Below are 25,620 nucleotides of genomic sequence, written 5' to 3'. Positions count from 1 at the left end.
TATGTGATTGATTAATTAAAATGGGCCACATAGACTTAGGGTTAAAATTGATCTAACATGAATCAAATAGTCTAATATGTTAATCAACTTTACCTGGGCTTAAAACTCTAAAATCTAAGTAGACTTAACAGACTTTAGTATGCTTAATTAGGGTTTGGGCTTAATTATAATTAGAATCACATTAAATGAGCATTCTCATAATAAGTAGTCCAATAGGCTTAAATGTTGAAATTCAAGAGCATAATTGGTAATTGAGCTAGACTAGATGGGCATTGTACATAATTAATTACCAGATTAACAATTTAAATATGGGCTGGACTTGAATAAAATGGGCTAGACTTATGTATATTTTGTGTATTATTTTGACGTATCTGTGTATAAATTACTTATATTTATATGGAATAATTTATTAAACAATAAAATTAAAGATTAATATACATAAATAAAGAAGTTGGCTTCCGGATCAATCTCTGGAATCTGTGGCGTAAGCTTCTTTATGAAATCTGCGAAACAACACTCATTAGTAAAAGTGTTCTGGTGATTAGCTGGATAGTGATTCCTATCTCCGCGCTAATCTCGTGCATTACCGATTAGATTAAAATGTCTTACAGTGCTGTAGTTATTAAAGACGCTTAGATGCGCGCTTGAAATTCTCACCCATATATTTAATATTTTTTAGATGCATCTAGTTTGTCAGAGTGTCTCAAAAAAAAAAAAAAAAGAACTTTCAAATTCGTTGAAAAAATAATTAGATTTTCAAATCTAAAATTTTTGAACAAACTTAGCCGGATAAGATGGGTATCGTTATTTCTATGCTCCTTTTATATCTTTAAAATAAAAGAAAAAGAAAAGGCCATGGTTGCAACCTTTCTCATTTTCAAGACAAGAGAACCATCTTCGAAATCTTAAAGAAAAAAACAAAGTTCGGTGATTATTTTTGTTGTGAAAGAATTAAAATTATCTTCATTAACTAATATTGAGCAGAAATAAAAAAAGAAAAAGAAATTACAGTGCAATTTCTTGACGGCGCAAACATATTGATACTAATATGCTACTGATGCTGCAATTCTCGTCTCGAAATTATGTGCATCTTTGTGGATGGATTCCGACGAGCAAAGCAATATGGCATCAGATGATGATATGTATAAAACAAATGGCCCAAGGCATTTCCTTATAAAAAGGCTTTAATGAAATTCTTTGTTAAAAAGAAATACATAAAAAAGATCACTTCTTTTCTTCCTGCACTTGCACAAGAAGAAGGCCATGTTCTTGCATAGGTGTGTTTGGCATATGCATATTGGAAGTTAGTTGCTCCTTTTTTTGGGAATTTCGGATTATGTGAGGCTACCAAGAGTTCCTTACACGCAAAGCAACTTCTTGGCTATTCGTAAAAGTATGACCCAATACTTTCCTGAAAACAAAAAATAATAACCACACGATCACAAATCTTGAAATAAAACTAGACTGTTATTTTTTAATTTTTTTTATAGAAATAAAAAAAACTAATATATATATATTAAATAATTATAAATAAAATTATCTAAAATTAATAATAAATTTATTTATTTTTTGGAAATTTTTAATAAAATCGTATCCAAATTTTTATATGCTATCAGAAGAAAACATTTTGTACTGATAATTTACTGCATTTATAATTCTATAATCAGGATTTATTTTCTGAGTAAATCTATAATTTAGAATTTTAAATAATAATAATATATTTTTTATTTACTTAAGAAATAAAATCACCTAGAAATTTCTCCACACCCTGTCGATGCTGACGCTTGGCCGCTTGTTTTGCCAACAAGGACAAGGGAAACCGTGTGGCTAATAACTCGAGGGTAAACCTGTCATTTACTATCATCACAATATCTCGCCCGTGATGTCAGAATCACAACCTGTCATTTACTATCATCACAATATCTCGCCCGCGTGTCTTTACTATTTAGATATAGAATAAGATTAAGAGATGCAAAATATCTTCTTCGGCCCAATGATGCGAGCGCGTGCTTTCCGACCTTTTATCTGGGTGCGTGTTTAAATTTTGAGATATCGTTGGATAGTACCGTCATTTATGGGTGGTATTCCAGTATAAATAGAGAGGGATTGGGTCGATCTTTATCATCTTATAATTCATTCAATTAGAATCGTTGCAGAATCAATCTTTCTCTTTCAAGGTATGTTTATGTCTCTGTTCTTTTGTATTAATTATTGTTTCGATCTTTTAAATTTAAAATTAGGTGTGTTTATGTCTCTCTTCTTTTAAATTAATTATTGTTTCGATCTTTTAAATTAAAATTAGGGTTTCTGATTAGCCAAAAATTATTTTATTGTTTATATCTATGTCCAAATTATTCTAAAACCTTTCAGAATTTTCACTTCGATTTGTTTTCGGAGATTTGCTTGATCTGTTTCGATTGTGGGGTTTTCAAAGTCGGGTTCTGATTTTGTAACTTTTTAGATTTAGAGAAATAACCTTATTAATATCGATCTTTGGTTATTTTTTTTTTTTTGCCAAATCTGAATTATTTGTATGGTTTTCTATATTTTGCTGTGGTTTATGAAAAGCATAGCACATGTCTAATTTTTAGTTTTGTTTATTATTTCAGATGCAAATCTTTGTTAAAACCCTCACTGGCAAGACCATCACCCTTGAGGTGGAAAGCTCAGACACCATCGACAATGTGAAAGCAAAGATCCAAGACAAGGAGGGGATCCCTCCAGATCAACAAAGGTTGATCTTTGCTGGAAAACAGCTCGAAGATGGTCGCACTCTTGCTGACTATAACATTCAAAAGGAGTCAACCCTCCACTTGGTTCTTCGCCTCAGAGGTGGTATGCAGATTTTTGTGAAGACTCTCACTGGCAAGACTATTACCTTAGAGGTTGAGAGCTCAGACACAATTGACAATGTTAAAGCCAAGATACAGGACAAGGAGGGAATCCCCCCAGACCAGCAGAGGCTCATCTTTGCTGGCAAACAGCTGGAGGATGGCCGTACCCTCGCGGACTACAACATTCAGAAGGAGTCCACCCTTCACTTGGTCCTCCGTCTTAGAGGTGGTATGCAAATTTTTGTGAAGACCCTCACTGGCAAGACTATTACCTTGGAAGTTGAGAGCTCGGACACTATTGACAATGTTAAGGCCAAGATTCAGGACAAGGAAGGTATTCCCCCAGACCAGCAGAGGCTCATCTTTGCTGGCAAACAGCTGGAGGATGGCCGTACCCTCGCCGACTACAACATTCAGAAGGAGTCCACCCTTCACTTGGTCCTCCGTCTCAGAGGTGGTATGCAAATTTTTGTGAAGACCCTCACTGGCAAGACTATTACCTTGGAAGTTGAGAGCTCGGACACAATTGACAATGTTAAGGCCAAGATTCAGGACAAGGAGGGTATTCCCCCAGACCAACAGAGGCTTATCTTTGCTGGGAAGCAGCTTGAAGATGGTCGCACCCTAGCTGACTACAACATTCAGAAGGAGTCCACCCTTCACTTGGTGCTCCGGCTCCGTGGTGGTATGCAGATATTTGTTAAGACTCTTACTGGGAAAACCATTACCTTGGAGGTTGAGAGCTCTGACACCATTGATAATGTGAAGGCTAAAATTCAGGACAAAGAGGGGATTCCACCGGATCAGCAAAGGTTGATTTTTGCAGGAAAGCAGCTTGAAGATGGAAGGACTTTGGCTGACTATAACATCCAGAAGGAATCAACCCTTCATTTGGTGTTGCGTCTCCGTGGTGGGATGCAAATATTTGTCAAGACTCTGACTGGGAAAACTATCACTCTTGAAGTTGAGAGCTCAGATACCATTGACAATGTGAAGGCTAAAATCCAGGACAAGGAAGGGATTCCACCGGACCAGCAAAGGCTGATCTTTGCTGGGAAGCAATTGGAGGATGGCCGAACCCTGGCAGATTACAACATCCAGAAGGAGTCTACATTGCACCTTGTCCTGCGTCTCCGTGGTGGATTCTAAGCTCTGATCTTGGTTGTTTGAAGTTTGTGGCCATGGAGTATGTTTCCTTCATGTTGAAGTGTTTGAGTGGTTTGTGGTGTTGGCCATTGTGAATGGCTTCAATAAGTTGAACGTTGTAATATGTTACTGTTTTTTAATTTTACAGACTGATTTAAGGATGTTGATATGGCCTTCATAGGTCACTTAATGACATCTCAGTTCTGTTTCTAAAAAGTATATTTGTACTCATAAATCGTTATATAAATGTTGTGAGACTATGAAGTTTATGTTTGTCTAAATGCAAAAATTTGTACTACCTATGCTTGGATGATTGTGTTATTTTCTGCTGGAACTCCATTTTGAGCTAATGGTTGCATTTCTTTTCTGAATAGAGATCCTCTCATACCTGCTGGGATATATATATATATACATATTGAAGTGTGAATCGCTGATATTTTTGTGGAAAGCAAACCATTTGCATTAACTTCATACAACTGTGTATTACCAGATTACACAAGTACTTATGCCATTATGGTTAGAGCTTTAATGTCTGTAAGAGACTGTTTCTTTCTAATTAGATTAAAGGAAGCATATGGTAAAATTTTGATGAATTTCTACACCATTTGAAGACTAATGGACTGAAGTAAGATATAGGATTGGTGCCAGATACATTATAGATTGGTATAAAAGCTTGAAGGCTTTGGCTAATTTCTGGCATATGCTCTTTAATCACTCTGGCTTTATAAAGCCAAAGCTAATTGCACTGTCTTGATTAAAAAGGCTATTGAATTCCATGCCTAAGATTCAACATTTGTACGTCCTTCTATTTTTACTTATTTTATAGTATCTCTGTATATGGATCTTACAGAGTTATCAGGCCTTATAAGGTACCACAATGTTCTTAGAGAATCCTATGAAACTCATACTCAACACAAATGCTAATCTTATCCACATTGGAACATAGTATTGTAGTGGCAGCACAAGAAGACTCACACGACCTGTTATGGGAACGATCTTATAGTATTAAGACTCAATAAGCTAGTAGTCTTGTTTCACCAAAACCCAGAAAATCCTTTGGAAGTGTGAAACTGAACATGCTAAGAAATAAATGCTATCATTCCCAAAAAAAAAAAAAAGGCATACAGTAGTTCTTTAAAAGTTAGTCTTCCTACAATGACTTGTGGCAAATGATCAAGAAATGGCAAGGCTAATTCTTTTCAAGAGTCCCTTCTTGAAAGTCTTCCTTTGCATTATCTTACTTTCTTTAGCCTACATTCTTGGCATCCAAACTAACCTTTTCAACTCTACTTCTCTTCCACCTCCTCCTCTTGCTGAAAACCAGTCACAGCCACTCAACTGTGTCAAGATCAACTTCACATTGCCTCATCTTGACTTTGGAGCACACCATACTCTCTCTCTCCCTGAAGAACCCACCAAAGATCCCTCATTTTTCAGCTTTTGCCCTCCAAACTTCACAGATTACTGCCCTTGCCATGATCCATCAAGGGAAATGCATTTCACAACTGAAAGATTCTTTAACAGAGAGAGGCATTGCCCTGAACCTAATGAGAAATCGAAGTGTTTGATCCCAAAGCCTATTGGGTACAAGAAACCGTTTTCTTGGCCAAAGAGTAGAGACTATGCTTGGTTCAACAATGTCCCATTCAAGAAACTGACTGAGTTGAAGAAATCTCAGAATTGGGTCAGATTGGAAGGTGATTTGCTGGTTTTCCCAGGTGGTGGGACTTCATTTAAGAAGGGAGTGAAGGGTTATGTTGATGATATTAGACGTATAGTGCCTCTGAAATCTGGGAGCATAAGGACTGTTCTTGATGTTGGATGTGGGGTAAGTGGTTCATTTGTTTATGATTTTATTTTAGACATGACTGTTATTATCCTCTGCATATTAGTCTTAGTTTTGCTGTTTTTTTCTCTGTCTTTGATATTCTATTTTTGGATTCAAGCAATTTGTCTTTTCCTTTGCATTGTCACCGACAAAGGAGGTATTAAATAATGGTAAATATTTGCTCGAATTAGTTATTATATGGATGAACTTGTAGTTTAGCATTGAAAAAATTGTAATTGGTTAGAATTATTTTAAGGAATATTTTTGTGTTTAACTTGCATATAAAATTATGGGCTGTGTGAATTATAGTGCCATAACCGCCTGCTGTGTCTCAGGAAATTTATTTCTTTGTTGCAACTTTCTATAAGTTTATGTTTCAGATCAACGATTAGTATTTCTGTTTCTAATTTCTTGGACCCTTCTGTTTTCACCTTTAAATTTCATTCTCGTTTGAGCAGTTCAAGCCATATTTGATGCTCTCTGTATAGTTTGCTTAATTCACTTGTTTTATCATTAATTTCGGTATAACCAGTATCAGATGAGATTCTTTCATGTCCAAAATCATAATGGCAAGCCTAGCAAAACTTATAGTAGGTTCTTTGTTGCCTTGTTCGGCAAAAGTGAGCGTCACTCTTGTTAGCTTTCACTAATTTAAGTTGATGACGTTTTCGTGATGAAACCCGAAATGGGCATCTTCACTATTGCTAATTCTGCTGAGTGTTTTCTCTCTTTATTTCACTTGACTTTGGATATCTTCAGCTCAAAAGACTTGCAATCAATGACACTACTTTCAATAGTTTAATATTTTATGCGATTTCTTTTGTTGTTCTATTTAGGACTATTGTTGTTGCAGCCATGTGGTTAATACAATTAGCCTTTGTACTACTTTTTTAACTTTCAAATTCTGGCAGCTGACCTAACACACATTTTGCTTCATTTTGATGCAAGGCCAAATGCAACTTTACTTCTACGAGGTTGTTCAGCTGAATAGGAATGCAATTTATCAAGTTCTAGCTGAGACTTGGAAAACCAAAATATGACTAGCATGTTCTCTGGTTTCTGTTATTTATCTCATTCCAGCTGATGTATTAAACTATTTGGAGCGGATGTTTTATCTTTTCTAATAGAGAGGCTGTATATCTTTATGCAAGAAAGAGAAATAGAGAAGAACTCCTTATGACCAATCATTGTCTTCACTTATATTCTGTTCTCTTAATTGAGCTGTTGAATCATGTGTCTGCAAAATTTAAGCCATTGCTTAATGTTTTCCCTCAGGTTGCTAGCTTTGGGGCATTTCTTATGAACTATAATATCTTGACAATGTCAATTGCACCAAGAGATATCCACGAAGCTCAAGTGCAGTTTGCCTTAGAAAGAGGCCTGCCAGCAATGCTTGGTATTCTTAGCCACCATCGGCTGCCATTCCCATCAAGGTCATTCGATATGGCTCATTGTTCAAGATGCCTGGTTCAGTGGACCGACTATGGTACTCTTTTTTAATTCATTGAAATTATAGTCTGTAATCAATATTGGTCAGAAGAAGATTTTGATATTTTATTTCATAGCGCTTTTAGATAAAAGAAGTATCTGGAGTTGAATTAATTCTATTTGTTCTCTTGAGAAACAAACAAGAAACATTGTGAATATTTAGAAGAAAGCAAATGATTTATTGTGCATGGTGTTCTTCTGCTATTCCTTTAACTATTTCATTTTTCCTCAAGTGCCTTTATCCTTTTTCTTTTTTCACTTGATCTCTTCTTATGCAAATGGTAGATGGACTTTATCTGATAGAGATTGACCGAGTGTTGCGTCCTGGTGGCTACTGGGTATTGTCTGGACCACCTATAAATTGGAAGGCTTTCTCTAGTGGTTGGGAGAGGTCAGCTCAGGACTTGAAACAAGAGCAAAACAGATTCGAAGATCTTGCCAGGCGACTCTGCTGGAGGAAAGTTGAGGAGAGGGGACCTGTTGCTGTGTGGCAAAAACCCACTAATCATATGCATTGCATCAAGAAGTCGAGGACTTGGAAATCTCCTTCTTTTTGTATTAACGATGATCCTGATGCTGGTTGGTGAGTTTGTTAATTCTATCACTACATTTAGCTTCTGAATTTGTGCTATCATTTAAGACACACAGCAACTGATGTCTGCAAGATTTTTTATGGGTTTAGAATGTACGGCCTATTTGTCAAATCCCTTATTCTATTAAATGCTTCATCTAAGTGGTTAGGGGCCTTGCCATTTGAGATTAGCTTCTACATGGAAATTATATAGTGACTCCGTTATCCTTTAACAAACTGAGACACAGATCATTTTGCTGAGACATTGTCAGGCTTCATATTCTTCAGCAGAGAATTCAGATTATCCAACTGAGCTAAGTGACAATGCTGACTATTAGGAAAAGAAAATTCATAGCAAGATTCTGAGAATTGCTGATAGTCTAGTTTGGTGGACATCTGAATTTTGTGGGATAGCAAGTCTCGGTATCCCATGACGATTACTGATATAAATCATTTTCCTGAATGCTTGAGCAGGTATAAAAAGATGGAACCATGTATCACTCCCCTTCCAAATGTGACAGACATACATGATATATCTGGAGGAGCTTTGGAAAAATGGCCAAAAAGGTTGAATATTGCTCCACCAAGGATCAGAAGTCAAGGGATTTCAGTCAGGGTCTATGAAGGGGACAATCAGTTGTGGAAAAGAAGACTTGGACATTATGAGAAGATACTCAAATCTCTCTCTGAAGGTAGATATAGAAATATAATGGATATGAACGCCGGCATTGGTGGTTTTGCTGCAGCTTTGATCAAGTATCCAGTTTGGGTAATGAACTGTGTACCTTTTGATGCAAAAAACAATCTTAGCATTGTGTATGAGCGTGGCCTTATTGGAACTTACATGAATTGGTAAGTTCCTTTCATATCCTGAACTTTGTAGATACAAATTCTAGTCTGGCAATTGTCCTGCTTATAGTTGGTTATGCTCTCTGAAAGGAAGCAAAATTCTCTGTACATATTGTGCTCTAGATTTTCTTCATTAGGCCCCTTGTATCAATCACTTCATATATTATTTCAGATAGTTAAGACCTGCTGGAATGCGTATTTCTGGATTTTAATAATTTGTTTTACTAATCTATTTTTTCTTTTTGTTTTTTCCCTTTTGACATCAAGTGATTGAGGCTTTATGTGCAGTAATAATTGCCAATCAGTTCCTTGCATAAATGTTGTCCATAACAAGGCACTGGTTCACTTGCATGGCATAGCATTCATGTTCATCATTTATTTTATTCAAGTCTTTCACCGAAGATCTGAAGTCCATTTGAGAACATTATGTGGTTTCTTTTTCCTTTTATCCGAAGGTGAAATAATGAATGGTGTGATACCGCTGACCTGCAGGTGTGAAGCCTTTGATACATATCCAAGGACGTATGATTTAGTACATGCCTATGGTTTATTCAGCATGTATATGAACAAGTAAGGAATTTACTTCAATATCTTTTCTTATTGATGGTAGAAGTCAGCACTGCTTGTATGCCATCATCACCTGTAAAAAGAATAAAGGTGTATGTGAACAAGTAACTTCAAATTCTTTTCCTGAATGACTGTAGAATTCAGTACTGGTTGTTTCCCCATCACCTATAACAAGAATAGAAAAACAACAGAGAGAACACATGACTAATTAAGGGCAAAACCCAGGCGAAAGCTATATTATTTCATACAAGAAAATCAGACTTCTTGTTGCCTATTTAGGAACTCAACAAAATTGCCATGTAACTTAAAGAGTGTGAAGTATTTTTCTTTCCAATATGAACAATGTTTTTGCACCTTCCAATTTCCATTCAAGGTTGATTAATGTACTTCTACAGTAGTCTTTGGAGATAATTTGTGTTCTGATCATTCTACTTTTAAATCCCTATGTCTATATCAAAACTGTTTTTTCACTGTTAACTCTTGTTTGTCAATGGCAAACAAATAGCTTGAATTATGCACATATATTTCCTCTCTTGCCTTTAACTCTTGAAAGTAATTTCTTAGGTCAACGTCTCTCAAAATGTGCTTCGGTTCTCGATATAGAGAAAGGTATAAAACTCTTTACTTCTGATTTAAACTTTTCATGTCTCATGCAGGTGTGACATTGTGGATATTCTTCTTGAGATACACCGGATTCTTCGACCAGAAGGAGCTGTTTTAATAAGGGATCATGTTGATGTTATCATGGAACTGAAAGACACTACAAACAGGTTGAGGTGGAATGGCAAGGTTTTTCACAGTGAGAATGGACCTCTCCATCCAGAAAAGATGCTGTTGATTGACAATTCTAATTAGGTAGCATATGCTAATCATTCTACAAACAGAATCTGCCCTGTGATTCCAAGGGTGGTTATATATATATATTTGAAGCAGACAGAACTCATACATTAACATGATTTAGAGTTATGATTTGTTAACTAGTACTCATTGAGAGAGCTGTGAAATTTGCAGTAATGGAAAACAGCCATACAAGAGACAGTTATACATTCCTTTCACAGAGTGACTGCAAAGCTCAATGTTGATACCAATAAGAGTGTGCTTCATTGAATAAGATTGTGCAGAGGTGAATTACAAGATATATTCTGCTTCATGTTCCTTCTAAATTAGTTTTGAATATGTGGGAGGAAATTCTGTGTTATCTCATTTTCCATATACAGCTATCTATAATAATCAAAGTATTGGAAAATATTGCTTGCTAGTGACAACCGTTGACTTTAATATATTTAGTTGCTCTTGTTGTAATTCTGCTATGTCAACTGCTGTAAATCATTGGCTGTTTCCAACCCCAAGGCAAAAAGGCTGACATCAGTTTCAGACTTTCACAGTTGCACCATTTTTTCTTAAAATGGGATCCTGCATTTGGTGGTGAACAGTACAGATATCAGTATCTAATTTCTATGATAAACTCCTATTATTTTCTGATTCATATGAAAGTGGAGCAATGTTCAAATTTTTCACTTGCATATATCACTGCTACATTTATAAACAAAATAGACCATTCTTCAGGTCCATGAAATTGGATGATTACAAATCCTCAGAGAATAACAATACCATCATAACAAACTTTCATTTCAAAACTATCCAATTTTTCTCAATTGGAACCACCAAACACACCATCCAATATTGAAGATCCAAGAGCGACTATAGAAGAATCACCGCCATTGCTGCCGCCGTTAGGATCAGCATCATTGTTATTATTATTATTACCATCACCACCGCCACCACCCATGATACTCTGCACTAAATTCTGTCCAAGATGTTGAGCAGCTCCATTCACAAATCCCTGAACTAGTACATCCATGATAGTATTATTGTTCCCTACAGCTGGCTGTTGATAGCATCCTTGCGTAGTTCCCATGTTTTGGCTTTGAGCAAAGAAACTCTGCGCTGGCGGGGGGTTTACTACTCTGTTCCCATACTGCTGATATTGATGACTAATAATAGCTCCTGGAAAAGAGTTGTGATGCTGAAGCTGAGGTTGAGGCTGAGGCTGAGGCTGAGGCTGATACTGACTCAACTGTTGAGCGGCCACCGGCACAGCACCCATTGCACACTCCAAGTGGGCATCAAACTCACAAGGAGCACAACGGTATAGCCAATGATTAGATCCTATCTTTTGACATATATCACAAGAGAAGCCTTTAGTATGATAAGGAGGATCAAAGGTGAGCTGAAGTAGATGGGGGTGAAATTGGTTCGTTAGTGAAAGTGGGTTTTGAGCACAAGTAGTGTGTATATCAAAGCTACAATGGTTGCAGTGATAGCCGAAGCCAAGGCCACCGTGGCCGCAGGCATCACAGCTGAAAACACCATTAGGGTAAATTGGAGATGGTAAGAGGTCAAGTGTATGATTAGGATGGGATGGATGGGTGATGAGAGAGGGCAATTGGCTGCATGACAAGTGAAGGGTGAAGTTACAAGGATTACAAGAGTACATCCAACCAGAAGACTCAAGCTGACAAGCAGAACAATGAGTTATGGGATACGAAGATTGAAGGTTGGACAGGTGTAAAGGATGAGGATGGCTAAAATGGTGAATACATGGATCATGGCTTAGCCTTCCCATCTCTTGATCTCCTTGTAGAGACTACAATTCCTTCTCTTTAATGAAATAGAAGAAAGATCTGGCAATGGTAGGAGGTGTAGAACGGAGAGAAGAAAGCAAGAGGAAGAAGAAGGCCGAGTTGATTGACTTGAGAAGGTGGGTAAAGGGTGGTGTCCAAGTCAACCAGCTTGTATTGCCGTTTCCCTTCTTTATCTCACCCCGTTCATCGAGTGCCTTCATCAGTTGACTACAATAGTTATATCCGGAATCTAAATTACAAGGAAATTCTAAATTAGGTTCGTTTCTGTATGGGAATTTTTCGGAACACCAAAAGTCTTCATATATTTCAGAAATTTCAAAAATCATTTCCTATTATTTTTTATATTTTTTATTTAATTTTGAAAAGTTTAGAGAAACTTTTAAATGAAAATTTGTCAAATTTCTTACTTTAAGAGATTTTTTTAATTCTTTTCTTTTTATTTTAATTTTTACTTATAGATGATTCTTAACTTTTTTCTATTAATAATTCTTTTATTATATTAGTATTCTTATTTTTAATTATTTAAAAGTCTCTCTCTCTTTTAAAAATTTAGTAAATATCAGCTAGTAATTTAATGGACAAAATACGTAATAAAATATTTATTAAATACTAACATATGATCTATTATATTAATTGTACTAATTATATCTAATTTATATTTTTTTATGATGATAAATGCAATAATGCAGCAAAACATTTAGAATAATTATTTATTTTAATTCTAATTTTTTATAAATAATTTTATTTATTTAAATCTTATTAAAGATATTAGAATTATTTATAAATATATATATATAGTATTTCGTTTTTTAATTTTTTAAAAAATTCTATATTTTTATATCATATTGTGTCACGTTACATTTTTCATTTATGTTTTCGTGCAATCTAGTCTAGCACCAGCAGAGTATTTTGCGACTATATGCATGCACCTACCAAAACGGCTACCGTATAGACATGTACGCCATTTGAATTGGTATAATGCACGTAATGCTGGTAACTTCCACTGAAGTCACCTTATTTTCAATAAAAATTCAAGCTGGCTTTTCGTTTGTCCATCAAGCACGACTGGTTCATTAACACCCACATGTTAGTTTTTCTTTTAATTTTCTTTGGGCGTCTCATTCTTACAAAGAAGATCAGGTACCTAATACTAATCCACTACTGTCTCCTTCCAAATGGAGTTGTTTTCATTAATTGTGCATGACCCTTAATTTTGGGCTCTATGTAGTGACGACTGATGGGAAAAACAGCCACAAACGGTAAACAAATAAATGCGAAATTAATCTCCGTTTGTCTAAACTTTCCCAACTTGAATGAACCTCTGAGGATGCAAACAAATAGGGTGTTCTTAATGCAATTAGAACACACACAATACCACTGCTATGCATCAAGATATTGAGCTAAAACAGTAAGCACACAACAATACAAAGACACCGAAATTTTAGCGTGGAAAACCCATAAACTAGGAAAAAACCACTGGACCATTTTGGCCGCTTAAATCCACTATCATTATCAAAGGAGCAATACAAAGTCTTCTCTAGATAATACTAGAGGCATACAAAATCATCATATCCTCGGAAGTAAGCACATCAAGGTGTATGGAATCAAAATAGAGCCAAGATAAGAAATATATCACCAGAAAATTAGCTACTGTCCAGACCAACGAAACCCGACCTCCGGACCTCAAAACCCGATCTCCACCGTCCAAAATATTGGCCCAGATGTGTGTAGCTGCTATCCAAAAATCACGACGATCTAACGGTTCAATCTACGGAAAACAGAACTTTTCTGCTGCTGTGTATTCTCTTCTCTTCTCCTCTCTCTTTTCTCTTTCTCTGTTATGTGTTTGTTATATACTTCTCCTCTCTTTTCTGTCCTTATATTTTAGATAGTGGCAGACCCGTTTTTTTAATAATATGCTCCAAAAATAGAAAGTCTAAATAAGAATTTAATGGGCTCAATAGTTGGGCTTTCCTCATGGGTCAAAAACAAAGAAAAAAAAACCCAACAAATCTCCCCTTTTTTTTTTTTTGACTTATGAGGAAGAGTTCGCCATACCGGCGATGGAGCAACATACGTTCAACTTTTCCCTTGCTAGAACCTTTGTCAACATATCGGCACCATTATCATCAGTATGAACTTTATCAAGTTCAAATAGTTTGTCTTCAAGTGCATCTCTAATCCAATGATACCTCACATCAATATGCTTGGTTCGTTTGTGAAACATAAAATTTTTAGCAAGGTGAATAGTACTTTGATTATCACAAAGAACCACGTAGCGCTGTTGCACAAAGCCAATCTCTTGCATAAATCTTTTGAGCCATAATAGCTCCTTACACGCCTTGCGTACATACTCAACCTCGGTGGTGGATAAAACCACACACTTTTGCGGTCTCGATTGCCATGACACGTACTCCCCCTGCAAAAGTCATCAAATATCCAAGTGGATTTCATGTTGTCCTTATTTCCTGCCATATCGAATCGGTATAACCAACAAGTATTGGCTTTCCATTTCCAAATGTTATACCCAATTTGAAAGTACCACGTAGATATCCGAGAATCCACTTCAACGCTTCCCAATGCTTCTTACGGATTTGAAAAGCGACTATGACACCTCTGCATAGGCAATATCAGTCGTGTGCACACCATAGCATACATCAAGCTCCCTACAACCGAGGCATAAGGGACTCTATCCATCTCTTCAATCTTCTTCTCGGAAGATGGACAATCTTTATCCTGTCAACTTTGAAGTTAGTAGTAAGAGGAGAACTAACCTCTTTAGCTTTATCCATGTTGAATCATGAAGCACCTTCTCGATGTATTGCTCCTGTGACATGTGTAGCTTCTTCAAAGCTCTATCTCGAGTGATCCGAATGCCAAGAATATGTTTTACTTTGGCCCCAAGTCTTTCATAGCAAAAGACTTGCTCAATTGTATCTTCAAATTTGAGTAATTCTTTCTGCATTCTTGCCAACAATTAACATGTCATCAACATATAACAATAAAATGATGAAATCATCATCACCAAACCTCTAGAAGAAAACACAATGGTCTAAAGTAGTCTTTCAGTAATTTTGCTCCCCCATAACTGACTCAAACTTCTTGTACCACTGTCTTGGTGCTTGCTTCAACCCATAAAGACTCTTTTGAAGTCTACACACATAGCCTTCTTTTCCCTTAACCTGAAAACCTTCAGGTTGCTCCATGTAGATTTCTTTATCCAAGTCACCATGAAGAAAAGCTGTTTTGACATCCATCTGTTCAACCTCAAGATCAAGGCTGGCTGCCAAACCAAGAACAACACGAATAGATCCCATCTTCACGACAAGAGAAAAAATCTCATCAAAATCAATACCCTTTCTCTGACTGAACCCTTTGACCACCAATCTAGCCTTGTACCTAGGTTGTGCGGTGTGCTCTTCAGTCTTCACTTTGTAGACCCACTTGTTCTTCAAAGCTCTCTTGCCTTTAGGCAACTTCACCAACTCAAAAGTATTATTCTCATGTAAGGAATTCATCTCATCTTGCATAGCTTCAACCCACTCCCTTTTGTGCTCATCTTCCATGGCCTCTGCATAACACTCAGGCTCTCCCCCATCAGTGAGTAAGACATACTCATTAGCTGAAAAACGAGTGGAAGGATGACGATCTCTTTTAGACCGCCTAAGTGGGACAAATGGTGGCACGTCTGGTACTGGTATCTCTGAATGAAATTCTTCATCCACCTCTAGCTGTTCTGGAGCATTAATATCATCAGTATCATGTTGTTCATCATTCTGAACATCATCGTCAAGAGGTGGTTCTACATGCTTTGAGGAGGCACTTTGGATCCAAATCGGTAACATCATCATTATGTTGAGGCTGTCTCTTTCTTCTCAACATCTATCGGTCCGATCTTCAACAAACACAATATCTCGGCCGAATAAGTTTCTTGTGGACAGGGATCATATAATCTGTAACCAAACTCATCTTGGCCATAACCCAAGAAAACACATGGTTTTGACTTCACATCAAGCTTTGATCTTTCATCTTTAGGAATGTGCACAAAAGCTTTGCATCCAAAGACCCTTAAGTGACCGTAAGAAACATCTTTGCCACTCCAAACCCTGTCAGGTACATCAAAAGACAAAGGAACACAAGGAGTTAGATTAATAACATGTACCGCTGTATTCAAAGCTTCTCCCCAGAATGAACTTGGCAGCCCTGCATGTGACAACAAACATTTGACACGCTCCATCAAAGTTCGCTCATCCGCTCGCTAATTCGCTCAACTGTGGTGTCTTGGGAGGACTCTTTTGATGTCGAATACCATGATCTCTACAATAAGCATCAAATGGGCCAATGTATTCACCTCCATTATCTGTCCGAATACACTTAAGCTTCTTTCCAGTCTGTCTCTCAACCGAGGCATGAAACTGCTTAAACACTTCAAATACTTGATCTTTAGATTTCAAGGTATAAACCCATACCTTTCCCGGAGTGATCATCAATGAATGTGACAAAGTAGGAGCAACCACCAAGTGTCCTAGTCTTCATAGGACCACAAACATCGAGTGCACCGGATCAAGTATACTCTCCTTCCTGGAAGGAGGATGGCTCTTAAAGGAAACCCCTGCCTTACATTTACACCAAACAGTGAGAACACTTCTTTAGATGAATATCATGCACACCCGGTAACACATTTCTCTTCAACAAAAGAGACATCCCCTTTTCACTCATGTGACCAAGTCTCTTATGCCATAAATCAGTCATGTCAGTATTCACCACAATATTGACCCTATCCTTGAAGATCTTCGGATGTGTCATGTACAACTTTGAGCATCTTTTACCTCTAGCCACGATCAAAGAACCACGAGTGAGTTTCCATATTCCATTACCAAAGTTGTTGCTGTAACCATCATCATCAAGTAGGCCCGCGGAGATCAAATTAAGTCTCATATCTGGAACATGTTTTACATTATGTAAAACCAACTCTATCCCAGTGTCAAACTTCAAACAAATATCTCCGATGCCTGCAATCTTTGATAGTCCATTATTACCCATCCTAACATTACCAAAGTTACCTGGAGTATAAGATGAATAAAAATCCCTCTGTGATGTTACATGACATGTAGTACCACTATCAACAACCCAGCTCGAATCAACATGTGCAATGTTGATCATATCAAGATCAAAACAAATAAGGAACTCATCGGTAGTAGTGTTAACTTCAGCATTGCCATTACCACCCTCATCTTTCTTATGGTTCTTTTGATTGCTGTAATCGCTCTTCTTCTTCTCCTTTTCAATTGCCTGTAGACGTATTGTGCCCTTTTCTACCACAATTATAGCACTCAAAATCAGCAAACTTTCCTTTGGATTTACTTTGATGCTTCCCTTTGTTACCTGGATCTCTACTCTGACTTCTCTCCCTGCTTTCTGTAACTAAGACATCAGAATGTGAAGAAGAACCTTGTGACTTTCTTCTCATCTCTTCATTTAAAACACTGCCTTTAGCTAATTCCATGGTGATAATACCATCTGCTGCAGAGTTGGACAATGATGTTCTAAAAGTTTCCCATGAGTCCGGTAAAGTGCCCAGGAGCCACAAGCCTTGTATCTCATCTTCAAACTTGATACCCATTCCTGCAAGTTGATTTATGATTCCCTGAAAAGAATTCAAATGATCAGTGACAGGAGTTCCATCATGGTATTTCAAGCTCATCATCTGTTTTATTAAGAACAATTTATTATTTCCGGTCTTTCTAGCATACAACTGTTCAAGCTTGTTCCACAAAGTGCGAGCATGAGTCTCTCTGCTGATATGGTTCAAAACATTATCATCAACCCATTGACGAATATACCCACAAACCTGTCTATGCAAAATATTCCACTCTGCATCTGTTTTACTCTCAGGTTTATCAGTATTAAACACAGGCAAATAATAATCCTTCACATAAAGTAGGTCTTCCATCTTGCCTTTCCATATATGATAATTAGAACCATTCAAATTGATTATCCTACTTGTGTTAGCTTCCATCATTCAAACAATTTTAACCCAATACAGAAGAACCAGGCTCTGATACCAATTTGATGGAAAAAACAGCCACAAACGGTAAACAAATAAATGCGGAATTAATCTCCGTTTGTCTAAACTTTCCCAACTTGAATGAACCCCTGAGGATGCAAATAAATAGGATGTTCTTAATGCAATTAGAACACACACAATACCACTGCTATGCACCAAGATATTGAGCTAAAACAGTAAGCACACAACAACACAAAGACACCGAAATTTTAGCGTGGAAAACCCATAAACTAGGAAAAAACCACGGGACCATTTTGGCCGCTTAAATCCACTATCATCATCAAAGGAGCAATACAAAGTCTTCTCTAGATAATACTAGAGGCATACAAAATCATCATATCCTCGGAAGTAAGCACATCAAGCTGTATGAAATCAAAATAGAGCCAAGATAAGAAATATATCACCAGAAAATTAGCTACTGTCCAGACCAACGAAACCCGACCTCCGGACCTCAAAACCCGATCTCAACCGTCCAAAATATTGGCCCAGATGCTGTGTAGCTGCTGTCCAAAAATCAGGACGATCCAACGGTTCAATCTACGGGAAACAAAACTTTTCTGCTGCTGTGTATTCTCTTCTCTTCTCCTCTCTCTTTTCTCTTTCTCTGTTATGTGTTTGTTATATACTTCTCCTCTCTTTTCTGTCCTTATATTTTAGATAGTGGCAGACCCATTTTTTTAATAATATGCTCCCAAAATAGAAAGTCTAAATAAGACTTTAATGGACTCAATAGTTGGGCTTTCCTCATGGGTCAAAAACAAAGAAAAAAAAAACCCAACAACGACTACTTCTGTTTGAGTGCAGGTGATCTTCGAATCTGATATCAATGCTGGTGGTGCCTCTTTTAGGACAATCTGATAAGGATACTTACCATGACAAGCTAGTTCAAGCTGCGATTACTTGTTTTCAGTTCTCTTCTTTTATTTTGTTTCCAGAACTGTTAATTAATAAGCTAGCTCATACTTTGGCCAATACCATTATTTTCGTATCCGTAATAGTGCGAAAAGAAAGTCCGACACCAAGTTGTTCAAGAATAGTGGCGTTGAGTTTCTCGGCTTTTTGCTTTAGGATTATTACATAAATTTCCTTCCGAAAGGGTTAAGATTATCTGTTGCCATTGTTATAAAATTTATTACTCTCATTAAAAGTAGAATTGATATTTTTGTAACACCCGGAATTTTTATATATTTAATAATGACTTTTTATTTAAGTTAATTTTAGCTTTATTTTTTATTCGGTTTAATTGGAATGATTTAAATACAAATTTTGAATGTTCATGTTAGATAAATAAATGAGTTATTTTCTATACCCAATTATTTGATTTTTAAGGAGTAATTAAGTAAACTATTTGAGAAATGATTATATTTTGGTTATTCAAATTTTCCCAAATGCATATTTATATAAGTAAAATTATATATTTGAAATTTATTTTGGAATAAGGATTGAAAGTATAATGTTATTTTTATTGGGTTTTAATGGAAATTTGTGAGCTTGGTATTTTTGTAAATAAATATGTCGGTCAGGGGTATTTTTGCAATTGTGTATTTTTAATAATTCGGATTTGGCCCAAATTAAATAGTTAGGGGCTTAATTGAAAGGCTAAAAAGAAGTTTGGGGGTCAAATTGGAATTCTGCGGGATGAAATTGTAAGTAATTAAGAAAGTTGAGGGACCAAGTTGTAATAAGGAAAAGTTCGGGGGCCTAATGTCGATATTGAAAGGAATGGAAGTCGAGGAAGAAGAAGAGAGGAAGAGAGATGTCGGGGGAGAGGGAGAGCGCGGAGGAAGGCTGCAGCCGTCTGTCCGGGCGCCGGCCAGGGCAGGCGGCCCCGGCACCAGGGCATGCAGCCTCGCGGAGGAAGATGGCCGGCTTCCTTGCCGTCATGGCGTTTCCAGCGTCGGTGGTCGGCCGATCTTGGTGCCGATCGACTCCTCTCGGCCTCGGCTTTGTTTTGGCGGCGGTGTGGATGGTGGCCGGAAAGCGGAAGATCCGGTGGAGAGAAAATGGTGGCGTTTTGGATTTTCCGTGAGGATGGACGATCGGAGGACGTATCCCGACCTCCTCACCAAGCTTCGCGATGGCACTGGTTTCGTGGCGATCGGGCTTCGTTTACAAATCGGCCAGTCGAGATCGTCCGCAATCTCCAGACGATCGGGTGTCGGATCGGAAAATTGGAAGCAGGGATCGTCATCGTGGCCGTCGTTGTGAGTCCGATGGTGTGTTCGGATCGTCGATCTGACTCGGAGGCTAGTCGACCGGCCGAGTGTCTCGGTAATTTTCTTTGGCCCGTTAATTTTAGAAATTCTTGGTTATTTGTGTTTATTGGATTATATTGAGTATTTGATGTTATTTGTGAATCAAAAATAATTGTCATCGGTTTGCGCCTCAGTATTTTTGTCTTTGTGTGGCGAGTCGGAAATAGTGAATTTTGGGGACCCGACTCCTATTGTTTGAATCGTTAAGTATTTGAAGTGTTCTTGGCAGTCCTGGACCCGCTTTTTACGGGGGGTAATGTTCGTGTTGTAGGGAGGTTCTCACGGATTTTCGGTGAGAATTCTCCTTCTAGGAGTCTAGACCTAGGATTAATGATCGATTGTTTTAGCGTTTTGATAAATTGTTTTCCGTGATTAGATGATCTGTTCGCTCGGCCCAACCGAGGCACCGGAGCGAGCTAGGAGGTCATGAGTTAAAGTCATATATCGCTTATGCACGTGTCATGCATAAAATTAAAATTGCTATGTGGTTTGGTAAGAAAATAAGGTTGTGAGAACCCTTGGTTTTGTCGGCAGGTTAGTGAGGTGGCATGTAAGTTGGACTTGCCGCCAAGTATTAGTAATGTTCTCTGAGGTTAAATCCAGTTGTTCGTAGGTCTGAGTTGAGGAAGTGTATTTTCGATATTTTCTCGTGTTGGATCCTCAGTGTGTGGAAGCAAGTAAAGATTTGGTTTCCGAGGAGTAGTAAGTGAGGATCGCGGATTTTCAGGTTCGCCAGTTTTATTTAAGGGTTTTGTCGATGAGTCTTGTGGTTTGTTTCTGCCGAGGAAAGTTCCCGAGAAGCCGAGTTGGAGATGAGAGGTTCCTAATTAGTTTCAGTCTTGAGTGAAGCTCCTTTTCTTTTAAAATTCGAGGTCGAATTTTTTTTTAAGGGGGGGAGAATGTAACACCCGGAATTTTTATATATTTAATAATGACTTTTTATTTAAGTTAATTTTAGCTTTATTTTTTATTCGATTTAATTGGAATGATTTAAATACAAATTTTGAATGTTCATGTTAGATAAATAAATGAGTTATTTTCTATACCTAATTAGTTTGATTTTTAAGGAGTAATTAAGTAAACTATTTGAGAAATGATTATATTTTGGTTATTCAAATTTTCCCAAATGCATATTTATATAAGTAAAATTATATATTTGAAATTTATTTTGGAATAAGGATTGAAAGTATAATGTTATTTTTATTGGGTTTTAATGGAAATTTGTGAGCTTGGTATTTTTGTAAATAAATATGCTCGGTCAGGGGTATTTTGCAATTGTGTATTTTTAATAATTCGGATTTGGCCCAAATTAAATAGTTAGGGGCTTAATTGAAAGGCTAAAAAGAAGTTTGGGGGTCAAATTGGAATTACGGGATGAAATTGTAAGTAATTAAGAAAGTTGAGGGACCAAGTTGTAATAAGGAAAAGTTCGGGGGCCTAATGTCGATATTGAAAGGAATGGAAGTCGAGGAAGAAGAAGAGGAAGAGAGATGTCGGGGAGAGGAGAGGCGGAGGAAGGGGGCCGTCTGTCCGGGGGCCAGGCCCAAGCAGCCAGGGCAATGGCACGGCAGCTCTCGCGAAGAGGAAGATGGCCGAGCTTCCTTGCCGTTGCGTCGGTGGTCGGCCGATCTTGGTGCCGATCGACCTCTCGGCTTTGTTTTGGCGGCGGTGTCGGCAGTGGTGGCCGGAAGCGGAAGATCCGGTGGAGAGAGAACATGGTGGCGGCCGTTTTTGGATTTTCCGGCCGGAGGATGGACGATCGGAGGGCGTATCCGACTCTCCTCGGCTCGATGGCCGGTTTCGTGGCGATCGGGCTTCGTTTACAAATCGACGGTCGAGATCGTCCGCAAATCTCTCCAGGACGATTGGGTGTCAGATCGGAAAATCGGAAGCGGGGATCGTCATCAGCGCGTCGTTGTGAGTCCGATGGTGTGTTCGGATCGTCGATCGGACTCTGGCGGCTGGAGGCTAGTCGACCGAGCGACCGAGCGTCTCGGTAATTTTCTTTGGCCCGTTAATTTTAGAAATTCTTGGTTATTTGTGTTTATTGGATTATATTGAGTATTTGATGTTATTTGTGAGTCAAAAATAATTGTCATCGGTTGCACGCCTCGTATTTTGTCTTTGTGTGGCGGAGTCGGGAAATAGTGAAGTTTGGGGACCCGACTCCTATTGTTTGAATCGTTAAGTATTTGAAGTGTTCTTCTGGCAGGTCCTGGACCCGTTTTTACGGGGGGTAATGTTCGTGTTGTAGGGGAGGTTCTGCCGGATTTTCGGTAGAATTCTCCCGAGTCGAGATTCTTAGACAGTCAGTCCTAGAAGTCTAGACCTAGAATTAATGATCGATTATTTTAGCGTTTTGATAAATTGTTTTCCGTGATTAGATGATCATGCATTCGGCTCGCTCCAACCGAGGCACCGGAGGTAGGAGGTCGCCCAATTCGTGAGTTAAAGTCATATATCGCTTATGCACGTGTCATGCATAAAATTTGATTTGCTGTGATTATTCATTTGCAATTTTAATTTTTCATTTAATTATTATCATTATTTTCATGATGCTTTTTAATTATTATTTAAATATATTTTTCCTTTATCACCAATTTTAATATTGCATGATGACTCGGGATGGGACGGTAGAACATAGGAGTTGGATGAGTGTTCCAATATAATATGAGAGAGATAGGAAAAGGGTAAAGAGGTAAAAATTTTGAGAAAGAAAGATTAGGACTGCCTTGGTCGAGCATCGCTCTCTGGGCTTAGTAGAGTGTGGTTACTTGGGAGTAAAGGTCCCCGGTCGAGCATTGCTATCCGGCTTATTTGGAAATTTAAGTGACCGGTGGAGGTAAGGTCCCTGGTCGAGCTATGCTCTCTGGGCGCCCGATCTTATTGGATAAGAGAGCCGAAAGGCTAAGGCCGAGAGTTAAGTGGCGGACCGAGGTAAGGTCCACGGTCGAACTTTGCTCTCTGGGCGCCGATCTGTTGGAATGAGAGGTTTGAGATGTTAGAGTTGAGGTTAGTTGAGACATAAGTGTTGAAATAAATCGAGATGTTAGAGTTGGGATTAGGGTTATACTGAAGTACTCTGTCCCTTTGCATGTGGAATAATTTTTGTTTAAGCATGGCATGACACATATGTCTTAACATGACACATATGGTTCGCGTGATTTATTAATTATTTTTAAAATTAAATGAATGTGATATTGAAATGTTTGAAACTGTTTTAGATATATGATTTTAGCTCACTCTCGAGACTGACAGTCTCATTTTTACTGTTTTTCAGATTCGTGACTGTTAGTCCTCTCGCGACTTTTATTCAGTAACCCGACTCCTTCATCATCGGGTGATGTATTTGATTTGGTATGTAAATTGGTAAATCTTAGATTCTCCGCAGTAGTAATAGTAGATGTATCAGTTGTAAATTTTCGAGCCAGTCTCGCCTAGTTTTTCCGCATCAAGTATTTATGTAGAATGTAGCTGTTAAGATAAAGTGTGGCTTTAATAATACTAATTTGAGATGAGATTTGTTTAAATCAGTGAGTGTCAGGCTTACTACGGGTTTCGGTGGCCTTAAGCCTACCCATTCCCTAGTGCCGGTCACGGACCCACGGGTGGGGTCGTGACAATTTTCTTCTACTTAAAATTTGTATAATAGGTGAAATAAAATACTTAACCAAAAAGAAGAAAAAACTATGTTAATCCAATGAAGAAATCAATTTTAAAAAGGTGATGGAAACAGATTCTATATTTCCTTTGTATAACTAGTTCGATGAACTCCTTACTTGTATTTTCTATCATTAATCAAAAGAGAAATTTTATTATTCCAGTTATGACTAAATATAATAAATCTAATAACTCAGAGAATCTATTGATATAGAATAATTTGATGCTTTTACATTTTGAAGAACAAATATATTTTTCGTATTAAATGAATACTGCGTGTTTTATTTCATTAACACTTTTTAAGTATACATTATGTTTTTATTCTTCTTTATATAGTTTTGAATATATTTAATTTGAACAACTTTTAAATTATGATTTTATAAGTAAGTTATATGACATTATATAATGAAGTTCATATATATGTTAATATTTTCTTTTAAATTTTAAATCTGATATATATATTTTAATAATCTTCTATGAATCCAAATCGATCTCTTTATTTGCCTTTTCTTATGCACAATAGAATGTAAGTTTTGATAATAATAATAATAGTAGTAATAATAATAATAATAATAATAGTAATAATAATAATGATAAATTTTAAAATAAAATAAATAGGTAAAAGTTATTATTTTTATTGGAAACTAAAATCAGACTATATTAAAAATAAAAGTTTTACTCATATTAATCTCATTTGAACGGTTGATAGACGCTCCAATTTTAACATATAAGATTATTATGATCTTCTTTATTGATAGTGGACTTGTTAATTTGGTGCCTGAATTATTTCGCTAGATTAAAATATGATTGTTTAATTTAATTTTTTATTTTTAATATAATTTAACTATAATGTATAATAAATATAATAATAGAATGATATTTCTTAATTAGAAATGATTATTTTATATTAATAACTAAGATTAAATTATATTGTAATTTAATAATATTGTTGTAAATGTAAAGAGTTTTAGAATGTTTAAATTTGCTTGAATTAAATTATATGAAAAATAAAAAAACTAGAGCAAGAAAAATAATATTAAATTTATTATTTTAATTACATTAAAACTAATTTGTGTTAAAATAATATTTTACTCTAATTTGATAATAAAAATAATTTTGGACGAGTTTGATTCTTAATAATAAGTTTAAGGATCAAAGTGTAATTTTAAGTTTATGTTTAATAAACTTGACACTATTAATATAATATGCAATTTGTAAGTAATGAATCTAAAATTTATATTTAATAAATCTGACACTAATAAAAAATAAATATATACTTTATAAGTAATAAATAATAGATTCACATGTTAAGGACAAGTTCATAAATAAAAATTAATAAATAGACACTTTATATTTAATGAATCTTATACTAATAACAGATGAATATACAATTTGTAGGTAATGAATTTAAAACTTATGTTTAATAATCTGACACCAATAACAAATAAATGTATACTTTATAAGTGATGAATCTAAAATTCATATTTAAGTAATGAATATATTATTTGTACATAAAACAAATCAATATTCATAGGTTAAAAATCAACAGATTCATTATCTATAAACTACAAGTTCATCAAATATATACTTGAAGTTCATTTAATATAGTATATAGTATATATATATATATATATATATATATAAGAGTCATTTAGTCTTAATTAACTATTTGTTTCTTACAATTAAGCTTATTGAATGCTTTTTAATCTA

At 36.5% G+C, this 25,620-nt stretch overlaps 4 protein-coding genes and 1 long non-coding RNA gene across 6 annotated transcripts; 2 read left to right on the top strand and 3 right to left on the bottom strand.

The window, feature by feature from the left end:
- Positions 1 to 376: 376 nt before the first annotated feature.
- On the bottom strand, positions 377 to 1,356 carry LOC125370987. Its single transcript, XR_007217120.1, has 2 exons — positions 1,010 to 1,356; positions 377 to 503 (listed from the first exon to the last, which is right to left on the bottom strand). It is a non-coding gene; the product is annotated as an uncharacterized LOC125370987 (long non-coding RNA).
- Positions 1,357 to 2,021: 665 nt separating this feature from the next.
- Positions 2,022 to 4,261, top strand: LOC107262154 (polyubiquitin). Its single transcript, XM_015726210.3, has 2 exons — positions 2,022 to 2,177; positions 2,610 to 4,261. Exon 2 carries the CDS (start codon positions 2,610 to 2,612, stop codon positions 3,981 to 3,983), a length of 1,374 nt encoding a protein of 457 aa, XP_015581696.1. The 5' UTR covers positions 2,022 to 2,177; the 3' UTR covers positions 3,984 to 4,261.
- Positions 4,262 to 4,404: 143 nt separating this feature from the next.
- LOC8269740 (probable methyltransferase PMT19) lies at positions 4,405 to 10,433 on the top strand. Of its 2 annotated transcripts, XM_015726216.3 has the most exons (7): positions 4,405 to 5,808; positions 7,084 to 7,294; positions 7,582 to 7,879; positions 8,342 to 8,719; positions 9,209 to 9,286; positions 9,940 to 10,138; positions 10,295 to 10,433. In XM_015726216.3, exons 1-6 carry the CDS (start codon positions 5,161 to 5,163, stop codon positions 10,136 to 10,138), a joined length of 1,812 nt encoding a protein of 603 aa, XP_015581702.1. In that variant the 5' UTR covers positions 4,405 to 5,160; the 3' UTR covers positions 10,295 to 10,433. The 2 variants fall into 2 exon arrangements, with proteins under 2 accessions (XP_015581702.1, XP_002530544.1); XM_002530498.4 differs by having other exon boundaries at positions 9,940 to 10,433.
- A 352-nt stretch (positions 10,434 to 10,785) lies between these two features.
- On the bottom strand, positions 10,786 to 12,347 carry LOC8269741. Its single transcript, XM_002530499.4, has one exon. The coding sequence runs from the start codon at positions 11,907 to 11,909 to the stop codon at positions 10,935 to 10,937; it is 975 nt and encodes a 324-aa protein (XP_002530545.1). The 5' UTR covers positions 11,910 to 12,347; the 3' UTR covers positions 10,786 to 10,934.
- A 3,431-nt stretch (positions 12,348 to 15,778) lies between these two features.
- LOC125370936 (retrovirus-related Pol polyprotein from transposon TNT 1-94) lies at positions 15,779 to 17,881 on the bottom strand. Its single transcript, XM_048378397.1, has 4 exons — positions 17,314 to 17,881; positions 16,556 to 17,243; positions 16,238 to 16,458; positions 15,779 to 16,131 (listed from the first exon to the last, which is right to left on the bottom strand). The coding sequence occupies exons 1-4, from the start codon at positions 17,879 to 17,881 to the stop codon at positions 15,779 to 15,781; spliced, it is 1,830 nt and encodes a 609-aa protein (XP_048234354.1).
- Positions 17,882 to 25,620: the final 7,739 nt, after the last annotated feature.

The sequence above is a fragment of the Ricinus communis genome, chromosome 8 (genome assembly GCF_019578655.1).
Source record: "Ricinus communis isolate WT05 ecotype wild-type chromosome 8, ASM1957865v1, whole genome shotgun sequence".
Taxonomy (NCBI): Eukaryota; Viridiplantae; Streptophyta; class Magnoliopsida; order Malpighiales; family Euphorbiaceae; genus Ricinus; species Ricinus communis.
The sequence above is the reverse complement of the archived record's forward strand: the minus strand, read 5'-3'. Positions and strand labels throughout refer to the sequence as shown.